Here is an 18,750-nt window from a genome sequence, read left to right on the forward strand (position 1 = left end):
TAAATGCCCAAGTCCTTTGCCCATTTTTTAGTTGAATATATATATACATATATATACATATATATATATGTATATATATATATTTTTTTTTTAATTGAGTTGGAAGAGGTTTTTTCTTTTTTTTCTTACATTCTGGATGCTAAACCCTTGTTAGATATTTGATTTACAAATAATTTCTCCAATACTATAGATTATATTTTCTTTTTTTCCTTAGTAGAATCTTTATTTTATTATTATTTTTTAATATAATTTATTGTCAAGTTGGCTCACGTACAGTGTATACAGTGTGCTCTTGGTTTTGGGGGTAGATTCCCATGATTCATCAGTTACACACAACACCCAGTGCTCATCCCAACAAGTGCCCTCCTCAATGCCCACCACCCATTTTTCCCTCTCCCTGACTCCCCACGTCCATCCTCAGTTTGTTCTCTGTATTTAAGAGTCTCTTAATGGATTTGCCTCTCTCCATCTCTGTAACTATTTTTTCCCTGCCCTTCCTCCATGGTCTTCTGTTAAGTTTCTCAAGTTGCACATATGAGTGAAAACATATAATATGTGTCTTTCTGTGACTGACTTACTTTACTTAGCATAAGACCCTCCACTTCTATTCACATTGCTGCAAATGGCAGGATTTCATTCTTTTTCATTGCTAAGTAGTATTCCGTTGTCTATATAAACCACATCTTCTTTATCCATTCATCAGTTGATGGACATTTAGGCTCTTTCCATTTTTTTCCAACTTAATTTGGCTATTGTTGAAAGTGTTGCTATAAACATTGGGGTACATGTGCCCCTATGAATCAGCACTCCTTTGGATAAATTCCTAGTAGTGCTATTGCTGGGTCGTAGGGTAGTTCTAATTTTTTGAGGAACCTCCACACTGTTTTCTTAGAGCGGCTGCACTGTGGATTGTGTTTTCACTTAAAAAAATTTTCTTTAAGATTTTAAATTTTAATTCCAGTATAGTTAACATACAGTGTTGTATTAATTTCAGGTGTACAATATAGTGATTCAACAATTCTATAAATTATTCAAAACCTATCAAGATATGTGTACTCTTAATCCCCATCACTTATTTCACCCATCCCCCCAATGCACCTCCCTCTGGAAACCATCAGTTTGTTTTCTATAGTTAAGAGTCTGTTTTTGGTTTCTTTCTCTCTCTCTCTCTCCCTCTCTCTCTCTTTTGTATAGTTTTATGGTTTTATTAACACAAACACGATGTGCACACAAGTTGTCTATTCATTTTCTTTGCTGCACAGACTGGCATTGGGATTTGTGACTCTGATGGCCAGCTGGGCTGCTCTTTCCACAATGGCTTTGCCATTCTTAGAAGAGACATTGGGAGCAGTTTCTGCACATAAGACTAGTTGCACGTCAGCAGCTCTTCAAGCTCCTTGACGTTGTGGACCAGGAACTTCTGGAAGTCACTCCAGTGTTGGGCATCAGGATCTGGCCCTTGAATCTCCTGCACACCCTGTCCCGATCCCCTGGGTTTCTGCTATTGCACTTCATTTTGACATATCAGTCTGACTGGTGCTGGATGAACTTCATGGTCCTCTTCTTAACGATCTTGGGCTGCACCAGGGGTCTGAGGGTGGCCTTGATGACTGTGCCAAGGAAGAGTGGGGGGAGGGACTTCTTTGTTCATTTGTAAGCAACCCAAATGACCGTTGTTAGATGAATAGGTAAAGGAGATGTGATACATATACACAATGGAATATTACTGAGCCCTAAAACAGAATGAAATCTTGTCACTTGGAAGGATGTGGATGGAGCTAGAGAGTATAATACTAAGTGAAATAAGTCCGTCAGAGGGAGAGTCAAATACCATATGATTTCACTCGTATGTGGAATTTAAGAAATAAAGCAAACGAACAGACTTTTTTTAGTTTTTTAATAGTGTGCTTTAAAGCACACATCTTAAACTCTGATAAAGTCTGGTTTTTATTTTTTTCTTTAGTACCAGTGTTTTCAGTGCTATATCTTGGGACAGTCCTCTAATCAACAGTCATAAAGTTTTATTTCTGTATTTTCTTATAAGAATTTCATAGTTTTGGCCCTTACGTTTAGGTCTTTGATCCCGTTTTGAATTAATATTTGCAGATGGTACGAGATAGGGGTCAAAGTTCATTCTTTTGCATGGGGACATCCAGTTGTTCCAGTACCATTTCTTCAAGAGACTTTTCTTTCTCTGTTGAATTTTCTTGGTGCCTTGTTGAGTAGAAGTTTGCCATAGATGTATGAATTTTTTCTGGACTCTAAATTCTATTTCATTGCTAGCGGTCCTTTTGCTGGTACTATGCTGTCTTGATTGCTGTTTTGAAATCATTAAGTGTGAGTCATTCAAATTTGGTCTTTTTCAAGATTGTTTCGGCCATTCTGGGTCTCTTGCAATTCCATATTAATGCTAGAATCAAGTTGTCCATTTCTGTAGAAAAGCCCATTGGGATGTCAGTAGGAATTGCATTGAAAGTGTAGATCAATTTTTGTAGCGCCACCAGCTTAACCATATTCGTGAACATAGGGTGTCTTTCCATTTATTTATTCTTCAGTTTCCCTCAGTGATGTCTTCTAGCTTTCAGTGTACAAGTCTTGTGCCGCTTCTGTCAAATTTATTTCTAAATGTTTTATTCTTTTTGATGCTGTTGTAAATGGAACAGTTTTCATTATTTAGGTTTTGGATTGCTCATTGCTATTATGTAAAAATATAATTGAATTTTTCACATCGATGTTGTGTCCTGTCACCTTACTGAATCATTTATTTAGCTCAATTTTTTTAGTTGGTGGGGAAGTCATTTCTTAGGATTTTCAGATAGAGATAGTTTTATTTTTTCCTTTCCAATATGGATGCCTTTTATTTTCTTGCCAGTTGCTCCAGCCAGAACCTTCCATTCCATATTGATAATAGATATGCGTGTCTTAGTCCTGATCTTAGGGGGAGGGAAAGGTTTTAGTCTTTCACTATTAAGTATGGTGTTAGCTGTGACTTTTTAAAAAAAAATTTTTTGTTAATGTTTATTTTTGAGAGAGACAGAGACAGAGCATGAGTGGAGGAGGGGCAGAGACAGAGGGAGACACAGACTCTGAAACAGGCTCCAAGCTCTGAGCTGTCAGTACAGAGCCCGACGCTGGGCTTGAACTCATGGGCCGTGATATCATGACCTGAGCCGAAGTTGGACACCCATCCAACTGAGCCACCCAAGCGCCCCAGCTGTGACTTTTTTGTAGATGTTATTTATCAGATTGAGAAAATCCCTTCTGTTCCTAGTTTGTTGAGTGCTTTTATTGTGAAAGGGTGTTGCATTTTGTTAAATGCTTTTTCTGCATACATTGAGATGATCGTGTGTTTTTTGTCCTTTATCTTACTGACATAATGTGGTATTACAGTGATTGATTTTTGTATTTTGAATTAGCCATGCATTCCTGGGATAAATCCTGGTTTATTATGAAGCATAATTCTTTTTCATGCTGCAGGATTGGCTGCTACTATTCTGAGGCCTTTTATGTCTATATTCTTAGGGGAAGCAGTTCTATAGTTTTCTTGTGTTGTCTTTGTCAGAATTTGGCTTTAGGGTAATAGTGATTTGATAAAATGAGTTGGGACATGTTCCCTTCTCTTCTAATTTTTGGAAGAGTTTGTGAAGTATTGTTGTTAGTTCGACTTTACTTGTTTGGTGAAATTCGCCAGTGGATTCATCTGGGGTTGGGCTTTTCTTTATAGAAAGAGTTTTGATTACTAATTCAGTCACTTTCCTTGCTTTAGGTCTATTCATACTTTGTTTTTCATTGTTTCTGGTGAGAAATCAGCTCATTTGAGGACCATATGTATGTAACAAGTTGCTTCTCTTGCTGCTTTTAAAAGTCTGTCTTTTGGGACTTGGGCAGATGATTATGATGTGTCTGGATGTGGATCCCTTTGAACCTGTCCTAGTTTGAGTTCATTGAGCTTTTTAGATGTGTTGATTCATGTTTTTCATCAGTTTGGGGGATTTTGCCATTGTTTCTTCAAATATCTTTATGCCTTTTGCTCTCCTCTCTTCCATGGGACTTTTATTATGTATATACTGGAGTGTTTGATGATTTCCCACAGGTCTCTGGGTACTGTTCATTTATCTTTATTTTTTTTTTCCCCTCTTTCTTACACTGGATACTCCCCAATTGATCTGTCTTGAGGTTTATGGATTCTTTTTTCTGCCTGCCTACATCTGCTTTTGATTCTTACAGTGAATTTTTTGATTCTTACAGTGAATTTTTCAATTCAGTTATTGTACTTTTTAATACAGAATTTCTTTTTTTTTTTTTTTATAACTTCTGTTTCATTATTGATAATCTTTATTGGGAAAGAAGACATTTTCATACCTTTTTTTTAGTACTTAAGACATAATGTTCTTTGATCATATTTAAAATAACTGTTCAGTAATCCCAAAATTTGGGCTTCCTCAGGGACAATTTCTATTGATTGCTTTCTTTTTTTCCTACCTATGACTATATCTCCCTGGTTTTTGTGTGGTTTTTTTTTTTTTATGTTTCATATTTTTGGTTAAAAACTGGACTTTTTAAGTAATTTAATGTGGCAACTCTGGAAATCAGATATTGATGTTGTTGGTGTTTGCTGTTGTTATTTGTATGTTTAATGACTTTTCTGAACTAATTCTTTACATTTTGTGTTGTTCGTCATGTAGCCACTGAAGTCGATGCTCAGTTAGCTTAGGCCAATCATTGGATGGAGATTTCATGAACACCACAGCCAGTCTCCTGGTCTTTGCAGAGGCTCTGCGTGCTGGTTGGGGCACACCCTAAATATTAGCTAGCCAGAGCGTCAATTTCAGCCACACATTAAGAACTTAAGTTCTTGCTCTTGACTGAGCATGCTGAGTCTTAGGCATGCACCCCCCACACCCTGCTCTCTGCCCCATGCATGCATGTATGTGGTCTTCTGCTTTGCTAGGAATATGTTAGAACTTTCAAGCTCCTGTGGATGTCATTTCCAGCTTTTCCTCATAAGCTTATTATTGGTTGCCCTGCTGTTTAACCCAACTGTTACCCACTGCATCAGGCATTTATAAAGTTAAGTGAAACTCTCTAGTTGCTTTTGAAAAATACTTTTTGGGAAAAGGCTTTTTATAGTGGTTGCGCTTGGCATTAGATCCAGCAAAGACAGCCTTGTAGGAAACTGCCAGAGAAGTCCAATAATGACAGTTCTCTGGGAAGGAAGCATAGTCTCGCCAACTCTGTTGGCCCTTCTAGTGGCTACCAGGGTGCTGGTTCTTACAGTGATTGGTGTAGCGGTGGGCAGAGCTAAGGCAGAGCTAGGGAGGGGGGCGATGGGAATAAGGAAACTTACAGTGCTACCAGCGCACCTGGATCCTGCCACAAATCGCCACACAGTGGTTGGATTAAACAACACAATTTTATTGTCTCCCAGTTCTGGAGGGGAGAAGTTCAGTCACAGAGACAGGGTTGATTCTGCTTGAGGGCTGCGAGATCTGTACCAGTTCTCCTTTCATGGCTTGTGGGTGGCCATCTTCTTCTGCCTGTGTCTCTTCACATCACATCCCCTCTGTAATTTGTACGTGTGTCCAGATTTTCCCCTTTTATAAGACACCAGTAGTATTGGATGAGGCTTGCCGTAATGACTTCATTTTAACTTTATTACTTTTCTTTTTTTTTTTTTTAATGTTTATTTATTTTTGGGAGAGAGAGACAGCAAGCAGGGGAGGGGCAGAGAGAAAGGGAGACACAGAATCCAAAGCAGGCTCCAGGCTCTCACTTGTCAGCACAGAGCCCGACGCGGGACTCACACCCACAAACTGTGAGATCATGACATGGGCTGAAGTTGGACGCTTAACCGACTGAGTCACCCAGGCACCCCTAACTTGATTACTTTTCTAAAGACACTATGGCCAAATAAGTTCACATTCTAAGAACTTATTCTGGTGGTTAGAGCCTAAACATATGAATTTGGGGAGAGGCATAATTCAACCCATCATGCCAAAGATTCAGTTGTTTTTCTTGAGTAAACTTTTCATGAGTTGCTTCAAGTCTTTGAGTAATTTCCAGAGCTCTGAAAATGTTGATCCAGACAATTTCTGTCAGTTTTTGTATTACCTTTATGAAGGGGATAATTTTTAGAGTTCCTTACTCTGCCATTTTCACTGATATCACAACTTTTTATCACAGTTTTTGTTTTAAAACTCTAATTTCTAAACTTAAATTGTAAAACATGTATCACTGATTTCTTTTTTATTGCTTTTTAAATGGGGTATGATTACATTTATTCTTAATAGATGGACATTTCAGTTCAGTGTGGATTTCTTATAGCACATAGATTATTCTACAGTGTTTTACTACTTGTGCCTACATTTTTATTTTAACATTTTTTTGTTTTTGAGAGAGATTGAGAGAGAGAGAAAGTGAGCAGGGGAGGGGCAGAGACAGAGGGAGACACAGAATCCGAAGCAAGCTCCAGGCTCTGAGCTGTGAGCACAGAGCCTGATGCGGGGCTCGAACCTACTAACTGTGAGATCATGGCCTGAGCCAAAGTCAGACACTTAACCGACTAAGCTACCCAGGCATCCTATAGAAAAAAATTGCTTAAAATTTAACAGCAATTAATGATAAAAAACAAATAATTTAAGCATACAGGAAACTTTCTTAACCTATGGAAGAATATCTATATCTAATAGCTATATTCAGGGGAGACTGGTTCAGTTGGTTAAGGGTTGGACTCTTGATTTCAGCTCAGGTTTCATATCAGGGTTGTAACTGTTGAAGCGTACTTAAAAAATGAAGGAGTGAGTGAAGGAGTGAGTGAGTGAAAGCTGCATTCAGTAACCATCACACTATATGGTGAAACTTGAGAGACCGTCTCAAGTTAGGCAGAGTTTTGATTCTTAGATACAACTCTTTACTGTACTGGATCACAAAAAGCTTTGTATTTGGTGAATCAGTGAAATGTTGGCATGCCAAAACCGTTTCTACTCATAAGCTGACTTATGAGTAAATTCAAGATAATTGAATCTTTACTGTGTTCCTTTTGTATCTCCTAAAGAATATAATTTTGGCTTGTTTAATGATCAGGATTCTTTGAATTTTAAAGCAAAGTGGGAAAAATGCTTAATAAAATCAAAGCATATATTTATTTTTTGACTTTTTAATCACATTATAACTTTCAAATTCAGTACTTTGTATCACATCAATGTGAATAGTTATTCTGCTAATATAAACAGTTTTATTGGTTCCTTTCAGGTTTGGTGTCTTTGCAAAACAGATACAGTCTAGTATAGACTAGTTTTAATACTTTGTAATTAAAATAATATCCTGAGAATAAAATAAGTTAGTGTTATGAACTCTGCATAAAAGCCCAATGCATTATTTTCAGATTGGTAAACCCGCATACACCCCCAAATATAATACATGTGTATATTTTTGAGTATTAGTGATCATATGGAAGGCAGTGAAATTTAGTCCTTATCAAGTAATTGCAGTTACCCAAAGAAAAGTTATAAAAACATGCAACGCAAACTACAAAAATGTGAGGCATTATAGAGCATAAAATGATACAAAATATTATTGGAACATTTTAATGTTGTATTTTCAGTGAAAGTATATGTTATGCTTCATCAAAAGAGTCCACACGTGTTATGTGTAACCCAACGACTGCGAAATTCGGAACTGATAGATCCATCATTCCAGTGGCATGGGCCAAAAGGAAAAATTATTTCAGGTAGGCTTTTGTTTCTATTATAATTCAATGGATATGTCTGAAATATACTCAGAACACAGAATAGTCATATCTCATATATATCTATATGTTTCCTCACTTGTTTTTTCCTGTGATTTCCCTTTGGAACAGTGCAGGTGGTATAGACATTTTTCACACATCTTAATCTGAGATAGAGACACTTGATGACTGTTTAAGAGTTTGGGGAATTCTCTGAGCACCTATATTCCACAAAAATGTTACTTTTTAAAAAGTTCTTAGAGCCATTTTGGTTTCTTCATTCAGACTTCTGTTAGTCAAGTGTGTACGAAGAAGCAGATATAATTCTGGTTTTTATTGACAATACAAATGAGCCCTTTGAGCTGCAGATTTATAAACATGGTTTTGTCTTAAACAGCACCACGTAGGGACAGTTCAGGTCTTTACTAGTAGAGTTTTTACATTTTTTGATCTTATGTTTCTTTCTGACTAACAACCATACCAATGTGGATTATATTTTAATTTAATTTCAGTATTAGAATCTATTAAAAAAAAGATCGTATTTAGCTTTTCATACTTTGGTATTAAAACCATGCATTTAGATATACTGCATGGTTTGACCGTGATTGTGTGTTAATGTATGACTGGTGCTGTGCTTACGAAAGAGGAAACTTAGTAAATCAGTTACTCATCCAGAGGAGAAGACAGACTCGAGAGACACTGTGAATGGTAGCCTTATGGTTTCAATAAATTTTTGAGGAAACAAGATCTTAATCTCACGAAAGTATTTTTGTTCCACATAGAGATTACTATTGGTATGACTGGTCTGATCAACATTTTCTCCATTCAACTTCTTTTGTTATTTTGAAATGCATTATCTTTTTTCTAATCTTTCATTTGCTGATCTGTTTTTGCAGTGTAGTTTAAAAAATATAAATCAGCTTAGCTGTTCTTGTGTTCAGCCTTGCTAAATACCAGCTTAATGAATTTTCATCCTAACTATGTGTTCAATGAAGCACTTAATCATTTTCGCATACCATCCGGGAAGTTGTCTTTATTGCTCTGTTTACATCTGTTTACATTTTCTTTTTTCTTCCTTCCTTTCTTCCTCTCTTTCTCTCTCTCTCTCCCTCCCTCCCTCCCTCCCTCTCCCTACTGGTATTTGGAGAGAGTGCCTGTAGATGGAAACCTGGGGGTTTATTTTGTTATGGTGGTTGGGGCAAAGCATTATATTCATACCAAGACTTGGCTGAGGAAACATTCATAGGAAATACTTGTTTCGTAATATGTTTTAATTCATATTTTTATATAATTGAATAATCTTAGCCGTACAGTTCTGAACTATTTATGCTGATTCTGAAGAAGCTCAAGGTTTAAATAGTTACTCCTCTCTAGGTGAGGTGGTTCTTCAGAGTGAAGTACTCAGCTCTTAGTGAGAAGTACTCAGCTCTTAGTGAGTGCCTGCCTGGGGGCTGCGCTGTGCTAGGCTTTGTGTAATGTCTCTGCCTCATTGTACTAACATAGTAGGAATGGATTAGCAGAGATCAGTGACAAAAAATCCCAAGAGATCGGGCACTTAATAGAAATCAATGAAATGGGCCAGGTATAGAAGCATCCAGTACTGATGATGTGATCAGATTTTATTTTTACTGCTCTGTGATAGTAGCACATTATGTAGTACAAGCGTGGAGGTTAGTATATTTTACATTTGGTGTTAAAACTCCATAAGTTCAAAAATAGAAGCATTTAAGTATTGAATTGTTCTTTTACAATTTGTTACTCCTTTGATTCGGAAATTGAAATCTGAAACATTTTCTTCTCTAAGATGCGTTGCCAGTCTTGTAGTTTATCTTGAAAAGTATAGTATGTGATTGAATTTTGAATCCTGCAACTAAGAGCAATATTTTATTTTACTCACTTTCATAATGGAAAATAGATGTTCAGATGTGTAGTTATTTCCAAGTAAGGATAAAATCATGTTAGTACAGTGTTGTTTTTTTTTTTGTTTTTTTTTTTTTATAAAAACTATTCTCAGGAAATTCTGGTGTTGACATCATCATCATATTTGAGATTTCAGTACAGGATCACATCATAATTCACTGTCTACCAGTTTGCAGGCTCATTAGTTGTATCATTATCATTTCAGAAAGATCTGGAAATGTCTAATTTTCCTAAAGCTTGAAAAATGGAGAATCTTTTTGGACACTTATGAATATTCCAAAAATAGTTTCCCTAAAAGTTAGCAAAAGAAATCATGTAATTGTGTAATTACTTGCACATGCCCCTGGAGAGAAACATTCAGATTGTTTAGATGAGTTGTAAAATATAGGGGACCTATGTTAGATTTGTTCAGTCCCCCACCCAACCCTGTCTCCCTACCTTCTCTCCCTCTTTCTCTTCTCGCCCCCACTCCTGCTCTGTTTGTCTTCCCATATTTTTTATTCACAAACAAAATGCATTTTTTGCAAAAAGTCTTGTATGTCTTACCCCAACCCTAATCCCAACCTGATGAATTAACTCTTCTTGGTGGGTGGACTTCCCCACTTTTCTAAATATATCTAAGCATATACACACACGAGTTTTACCCTGTAACTACACTCTTATTATTCTTCTTGAGATTGAAGATGACATTCTATCCTTCTGTACTATTTTTTATTGAATGAATCACATCATGTGTACAGATGTATATTAGATATATGCAAGTCACAATACGGTAAAACAGACATCCTAGAACCTGCAGAATACATCATTACGAAGACCGTTGCACTCCTAATAAGATGCTTAAAAATCCCATTTTTCTGTCCCCAAACACTGGTCAGGTAAACACTACTGTGAACATTTACAGAATTATTCCCTGGCTTTTCTTTTTTTTTTTTTTTTTTTAAAGTTTTTTTTTTTTTTTTTTAATTTTTTTTTAACGTTTATTTATTTTTGAGACAGAGAGAGACACAGCATGAATGGGGGAGGGGCAGAGAGAGAGGGAGACACAGAATCGGAAGCAGGCTCCAGGCTCTGAGCCATCAGCCCAGAGCCCGACGTGGGGCTAGGACTCATGAACCGCGAGATCGTGACCTGAGCTGAAGTCGGACGTTTAACCGACTGAGCCACCCAGGCGCCCCTCCCTGACTTTTCTTTATGTGTTTGTCATGTGTATAAATATACCCACAGACACGTTTTTCCATACTGACCACCCTCTGCAGTAAAGTACAGTCATTCTGTCCATTTTGGGTGTGAAAAAACTGAGGCATTGAGAGAATAGGATGCTTATTGAAGTCCTGGGCCTCTGAAGTCCAGCTTCAGAGTTCACAGACACAGTCTAAGTGAGGGAGGAATGGGATTTTAATTTTCCCTTTTCATCATTTTGTGAGTTTTTGGTTTTTTGTATCTTTTAAAGAATTTGCCCAATTTAGAGTCTTTCAACTTGTTGAATTTATGTGCATAAAGTAGTTACGATACTGTCTTACTATCTTTTTAATATATTCAGGATCTATATGACGTGCCCCATTCTGCCTGATATTGGCTCTGTCTTTTCTCTTTCATTTTGGCCTCTCTGGATACAGGTTTAAAAATTTTATCAGTCTTGGGATGCCTGGGTGGTTCAGTTGGTTCAGTGACTTCAGCTCAGTTCATGATCTCAAGGTTCCTGAGTTCAAGCCCCATGCCAGTCTCTGTGCTGACGGCTCAGACCATGGAGCCTTCTTCAGATCCTGTGTCTCCCTCTCTCTCTACCCCTCCCCTGCTTGCACTCTCTGTCTCTCTGTCTCTGTCTCTCAAAAATGAATAAACATTTAAAAAAAATGTTCTTGCCAGTTTTTTCAAGGGACCAGCTTTTGGTTTGATTTATTTTTCTCTCTTATTTTGTTATTTTTTACTTTCACTGATTTCTGTTTTTATTTTTATTATTTCCTTTCTTCTGTTTGCTTTGGGTTAAATTTGCTTATCTTTTGTTGCTTGTAGAATTCTGGATTGACAGTTTATTTCTTTAAGCATTCTAAAGATGGCCCTCTGTATTCTTTTTGCTTGCATAGTTCCTAATGAGAAGTCTGCTGTTATCTTATCCCTGTCCCTCTGTAGACAGCATGCCATTTTTTTTCTGACTGAATTCAAGATTTTTTTCTTTGCCTTTCATTTTCAGTGATTTGAATTTTACGTACCTCTTTTTTTTTTTTCTTTGTATTCTGCTTAGTGTTCTCTCAGCTTCTTGGATTTTTTTTATTTTATTTTTTATTAAAAAAATTTTTTTTAACGTATATTTATTTTTGAGACAGAGAGAGACAGAGCATGAATGGGGGGAGGGGCAGAGAGAGAGGGAGACACAGAATCGGAAGCAGGCTCCAGGCTCTGAGCCATCAGCCCAGAGCCCGACGCGGGGCTCGAACTCACAGACTGCGAGATCGTGACCTGAGCTGAAGTCGGACGCTTAACCGACTGAGCCACCGAGGCACCCCGATCAGCTTCTTAGATCTTTAATTTGATGCTTGCTGTTAATTTTTGAAAATTCTCTGCCATTATGTCTTCAAATATTTATTCTTTCCCATGCTGTCCCTCCTCTCCTTCTGAGATTTCTATCACCTATATGTAATGCTCTTTGATATTGTTGCACAGCTCTTGGATCTTTCTTCTTGGTGGTGGTGGTGGTTTATTTTTTCTCTTTGAGAGTCAGATTGGGTTGTTACTTTTGACCTATATTGAAGCTCATTGATTCTTTCCTAAGCTGTATCGATCTTTTTATGAGTCCATTGAAGGAATACTTTGTCTGTGTTACTGTGTTTTTTGTTCTTGTTTTTGTCCATTTTGTTTTGCTTTTAGTTCTGGCATTTTCATTTGATTATTTTTTGTAATTTCAGTTTCTCTGCTAAAATCTCCCGTCTGGTCTTGCATATTATCTATGTTTTCTATTCAATATTTTAATACTCTTGTCATTGTTATTTTAAATTAACTGTCTGATATTTTTGACATATATGTCACTTAAGAGTCTGACTCTGTACATCGCCTGGTATTTTGGAAATATGTCTTTTCTGTATGTCTCCTTGTTTTTTGTTAAAGTTGGACATCTTGAATAAAATAAGACTATATATAGTAAGGATTTTTATGCTTTGAGATAAATACCTTTTTAAAAATAGCATTAATGGGGCCCCTGGGTGGTTCAGTCGGTTGAGCGACCGACTTCGGCTCAGGTCGTGATCTCACAGTTTGTGAGTTTGAGCCCCGTGTTGGGCTCTGTGCTGACAGCTCAGAGCCTGGAGCCTGCTTCGGATTCTGTGTCTCCCTCTCTCTCTGCCCCTACCCCACTCATGCTCTGTCTTTCTCTGTCTCAGAAATAAACATTTAAAAAAATAAAAAAAAATAGCATTAAGTCTTTAGTATTAGAAGTTTGTGTTAATCTAGTCAGGAATTTATCTTGGTTTAATATTGGTTGTTGCTGTGGTTATTGAAAGCTTCAGTCAGATAAAGTTAAAGATGTTTTAGGTATAGGCTGGTTCATGAGAAGTTCTTTTTCTCCAGTGTCTTTGGAGAAAAACATTTCCTTTCTTGGCTTTGTTTTCTCCTTTAAAAAAAAAAAAAATCTCTAGAATCTCTTGCACCTCTTCTAATTTGATTATACTACATTTTGACTAGACTCTTTTACTGATGGGTCATTGGGAGAGAGGGACAGTCTCTGATGTTCGGTTAAGCCTGGTCTTTGGCAGGTATGGTGTCCCTGGGGCTTGTGGCCGGGGTGGGGGCAGCCGTCACAAATGCTCTAACCCCTTCTCCATCTGTAGTGTTGGCCTAGTACTTCTTGCTGACTGTTCCTCAAGGATGAGACTCTTTTCCCTTTATGTTTACTTCCCCAGTGGCAATAAGTCTCCACAGAGTCCTAGGTGACTATTTTTGTTCCTTCTCTCCCTATTCATTAAATCATTGTTGCATACCAGGAAGTAGGGGAAATGGGTGTGGGTGGACTTTGGGCAGGGTTGCTGGGCCCCTCCTTGAGCCAAGTCCGGTGGGAGTCATGCCTAGGATTCCCCTGACCTTCTCTTTGATCAGTCTGAGGTGTTCCTGAGGGTACACCCTATAAGAGGGTGTAACACCTCATCTCCCCCCACCCCAGTATCTCTGGTCCTCAGAAGTTTCACATGTTCACACAGGTTGACACTTGGCTTTTAGTAAATCATTGAGAACTTTCAGCTGAGTCTTCTTAAATGCTTGGGTCCTGGTTCTATCCACAGGTCACTGTCCCTCCCCAGATTTCAGGTTTATTGGTTACCTTCTCACCTCAAGTTTTTTTTTTTTTTTTTTTTTTTTTTTTAATTTTTTTTTTCAACGTTTTTAATTTATTTTTGGGACAGAGAGAGACAGAGCATGAATGGGGGAGGGGCAGAGAGAGAGGGAGACACAGAATCGGAAACAGGCTCCAGGCTCCGAGCCATCAGCCCAGAGCCTGACGTGGGGCTCGAACTCACGGACCGCGAGATCGTGACCTGGCTGAAGTCGGACACTTAACCGACTGCGCCACCCAGGCGCCCCTCACCTCAAGTTTTTTTTGATAGGTTTGAGATAAATTGTTAACTGACAATTTGTCTTTTTCCTTATTGTAATAGTGGGGTCGATGTTCTTGTGGTCAGTTTCCATATCTGAGCAGAAACTAAAAGTGCAAACTTAGTTTTTTTGTTAAATAATAAGTTATAATGAAATTGTGCTTAAATTTTGCCGTGTAATTTTAGAGTTGTAAGTCATGAACTAGAAGTCTAGTCCAACTCTAAAGTTTTAGATGATCGAGCTAAGTTGTAGAGAAAGAAGTATTGACTTTAGTTCAGTTATTCACGGACTGTATGCTGTTGCCTGAGTTGTTCCTTTGCCTACATGTTCCTTTGGCATCATGGAATTCACATTTAAACACTGTTACTTAAAGGTCATTTGTTAAGTGGTGTTGTAGCATGGCTTTTTCTGTTGGCTGTGAAATCCTCTGAGTATCTTTTCAAAATGTGCCGCTTTTAATTTTTATTCATTCATGCATGCATGAATTTAAATGCATGCATTTAGAGAGAGGGAGTGCATGAGTGAGGGAAGGGCAGAGGGAGAGGGAAAACATCTCAAGCAGGCTCCACGCTCAGCTCGGCCCCAGTGTGGGGTTCAGTCTCAGGACTGTGAGATCATGACCTGAGCTTGAAATCAAGAGTTGGACGTTTAACCGACTGAACCTCCCGCACACTCCCGCTTTAATGTTTTAAAAATAAGAAGGTGAGAGGGTGCTTTATCATGAATCATGTCCTACGTGATTTTCTGGCTGTCATAATACTTAAATTGTAATAGGTATTCAGATATGTATTAGTGCACTTATACTTCTAGTTTGGGAAAATTATAGCCAAGAATGCATAGCCTAATTGACAGCATGATATTCATGGTGTTTAAAATCTATGGACATTTTATTTTATAGTTTGAGAAGAATCGGTATTAACTCTTCTTTATTTAAAATTTTTTTTTGAAGTTTTTATTTAAATTTCGGTTAACACACAGTGCAATATTCGTTTCAGGTGTAGAGTGTAGTGATCCAGCCCCTCCGTATGACCCCCGGTGCTCGTCACAAATGTGCTCCTTGATCTCTGATCACCTGTTTCACCCAGCCCACCACCCACCTCCCCCATGGCAACCATCAGTTTGTTCTCTCTTGTTAAAGAGTCTCTTTCTTGGTTTGCCCCTCTCTCTCTCTCTCTTTTTCCCCTGTGCTCATTTGTTTCTTAAATTCCACATACTAGTGAAATCATGTGGTATTTCTCTTTCTTTGACTGACTTCACCTTTTATCATATTTACTATAAAGCATTTGTCTCTGCTGAAATCTATAGCAAACACTTGAAAACTTGTTAATCTGTTTTAGAAAAGAGACATTTTATGATAAATATGTAATCTTTCATCAAAAAAGAAATGAGCATTACAATAGGAACATAGTCACAATTTATAGTCAGCTTCATCCAAGGATTTGGAAATGGGAATTCTTAAGGCATAATATTCTGTGTAAATTCCTTGAGGGAGAGTATATCCATCTCTATTCATTTCTCCTTCGGTATCTGAAGTAGGACTTTGCATGTACTAGAAACCCAGCAAACTTTTAAAAATGTTTATTTATTTATTTTGAGAGAGAGAAAGAGAAAGCATGAGCGGGGTAAAGGGGTAGAGGGAAAGAGAGAATCCGAAGCATGCTCAGCATGGAGCCCAGTGCGGGGCTCAATCCCACCACCTGGGATCATGGCCTGAACCGAAATCAAGACTCAGATGCTCAGGCAACTGAACCACCCAGGCGCCCTGAAACCGAACAGATTTTTATTGAGCAAGTTAATAATGAAAATTTCATCACTAAGAACATTCCTGTTGTGTCTTATTTTGAGGAAATACATTTATTCAAAAATAAATTTCAACCTGAAATTTATAAGCAATATGTTATTTATTTAAAGTGGAAAAAGATAATTATTTGCTGGGATAACACTTTCCATTCTAATGAATGGCATATGAAATTATTGAATGAGTTTTAATATAAAAATTTTCAAATGCAAAACTGATTATGCACTTTCAGAATAACGACTTGAATTACTTAAGGATTTATAGCTTTTTCAAGTAATTTAAGTTGTATTTGTTACAGGAAAACAATTCTGTGAGATATGCTGTCGTATATTATGATTCTTTGTTTTACAAATGATGGAGCTGGGCTTAAGAAAGATTAAGTGATTACCCTCGGGTTACACAGTTTATGAGAAAGAAAGGTAGACCTGAAACCCACGTCTCAAGCCTCTAAATCACACCTCTTTCCTGTTACACAGCACAGCTTCCTCCCAGTGTGGTACTTAAGTAACAAAGCACACGGAAGTCCCAAGGGCTCTTAACATCCAGTCCTCATTCTCAACACTGCAGCTCTGATTGTGTGACTTTGGGCAGGTCGGGTGATCCAGTCTCTTATTTTCTCTCTTCTGCAACCCTAAGGTTGTAACCCAGCCTTTGCCTGGTATCCTGTGTAATGACTAGAAGTACCTAGTTATTAGTATCTTGGGTTAGTCTTTGTTCTGGATACATTGTTTCCTCCCTTTCACATACAGTTTGTAAATTTATGGAGAGCAGAACTTATCAATCAGTACACATACATATGTGGATATATAATTACTTTATAGCATATGTAAATAAATGCTGCTTTTATACACATGCGAATATCTGATAGAGTTCATTTCAATGCAAGGAGATTAGGAGTGCATGAAGTACATGGAATTGTCAGTCTCCTCTGCCACTTAGGCAGCCGCACAGTTGGTGACCCCTGGTTAGTCCAGTTCACACACTAAGAAGGTCATCCTGGACGCAATCACTAGTTATGCCCCCGACAAACTTCAGTGATTCTGTAGGTAAATTTTGATGGTTTTGCTCTGTTTAGAAAATATTTTGTTATTTTATCTCAGTGTCGTGTAATTTAATTACTGTGTTATTCCTTTATTAGAAAACAGCACTACACAAGTAACATCCACAGGAAGCCTTATATTCCAGAACTTTGAGGAGGGAATGAGTGGAGTTTACACCTGTTTCCTGGAGTATAAACCTACTGTGGAGGAAATTGTGAAAAATCTTCAACTAAAATACGTTATATATGGTAAGAAGTGCATTTAGTTGTATGTTAACATTTCTTAATGTTTTTAAATATTTAAATATCTTTAGGTTTGTCTTAAAGGGACTTTGTTATTTTTTAATTTTTTGTCTTTTAAAGAAAAACTACTACTCGCCTCTATTTTACAAAGTGCTGCGTAAGTGTTAGTGGTGAGGGCAGACCTTGTTTTCTTCGGGGGAGTGTTGATATGAACGCAGATAAATTTAAACCGCTGAGTGAAAATGGGGCTGGAAATCATGTTTTCAAATTTTTACAATATTATAGTTTATACTGCTGTTAAATTCTGAGTTTCACGCTTGGTGGCACATTGCCATCCCCCCGGACGGGAGCATGAAATGCCACCATAAATCCTTCTCTAAAAGCAGTGTGGTCTGTGGAGGTATGAGATGGGGAGAGCTGGGTGGGTTACTCGAGTGGCCGGGAGAGCAGTGTGAGCAGAGGTTGCTTGTATGTCCCCTTTCACCGGGGGAACCTGCATGTGGTGGATGGAGTTGGGGTCCTCCGGGATGCACCTGTCTGATCTCCAGGACCTGGGCCTGTGTTGCCTTTCCGGACAGAAGGCTCTTCGCAGGTATCGATTAGCTAAGCATCTTGAGGAGAGGAGGTTGTCCTGAAGTCGCTGAGCAGGCCCAACGTCAGGGTCCTTAGCGGAGGAGGCACGAGGGCCATGGACACATAAAGGAAACGTGATGGCGGAAGGAGAGGCCCCCGTGGTTTCCTCTGAGGATGGAGGAGGGGCCACGGCCAGGGAGAGCAGGAGGCCTCTAGAAGCTGGAGCTGGAGGTGGAGGTGGCAGAGGCCTGGAGCTTCCAGAAGGAGTGCACCTTGTAAGATTCACTTTGGACTTCTGGTCTCCAAAACTGCAAGATGATAATATTTGTGCTATTTGAAGCCACCGCGTCTGCAGTGATCTGTCACAATAGCAACGGGAAACTAACGTACCATCCTTGTCACAGCTGGGTTGCGGAACGCACGGCAGAATTATTAGTGGTTTCCTGATGATTTTCAGTCACTGATGAAACACTGTCCCATATATCCAAAGAAAGACATAATTTTTTTATGAGAAACTATGTTAACTTTCTTAGGCAAAAAATGTTTAAACTTTTGAATGTGTCACACTTCCTTTTTGTTACGTAGTTTTCCCCATCTTGTTATTTCACTTGTTTAAAAGGAATATACTTTGAAATCTCTTCTAAGGGTATATTCACACATGCCTAAAATGAATGCTGGTTTATAGTAATGATAGGTGTAGCTAATATTTACTGAGTGTTCATTATGTGCCAGGCAGTGCTGTGTTTCCGTGGGATTAGGGTATTGTTTAAAGTGCTGTATTTGTATTCGACTCACTGAGTCCTGCAACAGACCTGTGCAGTGCATACTGCCATGTCCTGTCTTGTGCAGAAGCACTGAGGCACGGAGTGG

General features: G+C 38.2%; 1 protein-coding gene across 3 annotated transcripts in view; it reads left to right on the forward strand.

Annotated features, from left to right (window-relative positions):
* The window catches only part of ZPBP (zona pellucida binding protein), a 116,138-nt gene that overhangs the window by 3,138 nt on the left and 94,250 nt on the right, over positions 1–18,750 (forward strand). For 2 of the 3 annotated variants that reach the window (XR_009260626.1, XM_058725582.1), the window contains exons 3-4: positions 7,604–7,729; positions 17,164–17,313. Coding sequence is in view for 2 of the 3 variants with exons in the window: in XM_058725582.1 (XP_058581565.1) it covers positions 7,604–7,729; positions 17,164–17,313 (276 nt within the window). In the remaining variant the exon portion in view is untranslated. The remainder of the gene's footprint in view (positions 1–7,603; positions 7,730–17,163; positions 17,314–18,750) is intronic. The other variant, XM_058725583.1, reaches the window with a different exon arrangement.

This window comes from Neofelis nebulosa, chromosome 4 (assembly GCF_028018385.1).
Source record: "Neofelis nebulosa isolate mNeoNeb1 chromosome 4, mNeoNeb1.pri, whole genome shotgun sequence".
NCBI classification, from domain to species: Eukaryota; Metazoa; Chordata; class Mammalia; order Carnivora; family Felidae; genus Neofelis; species Neofelis nebulosa.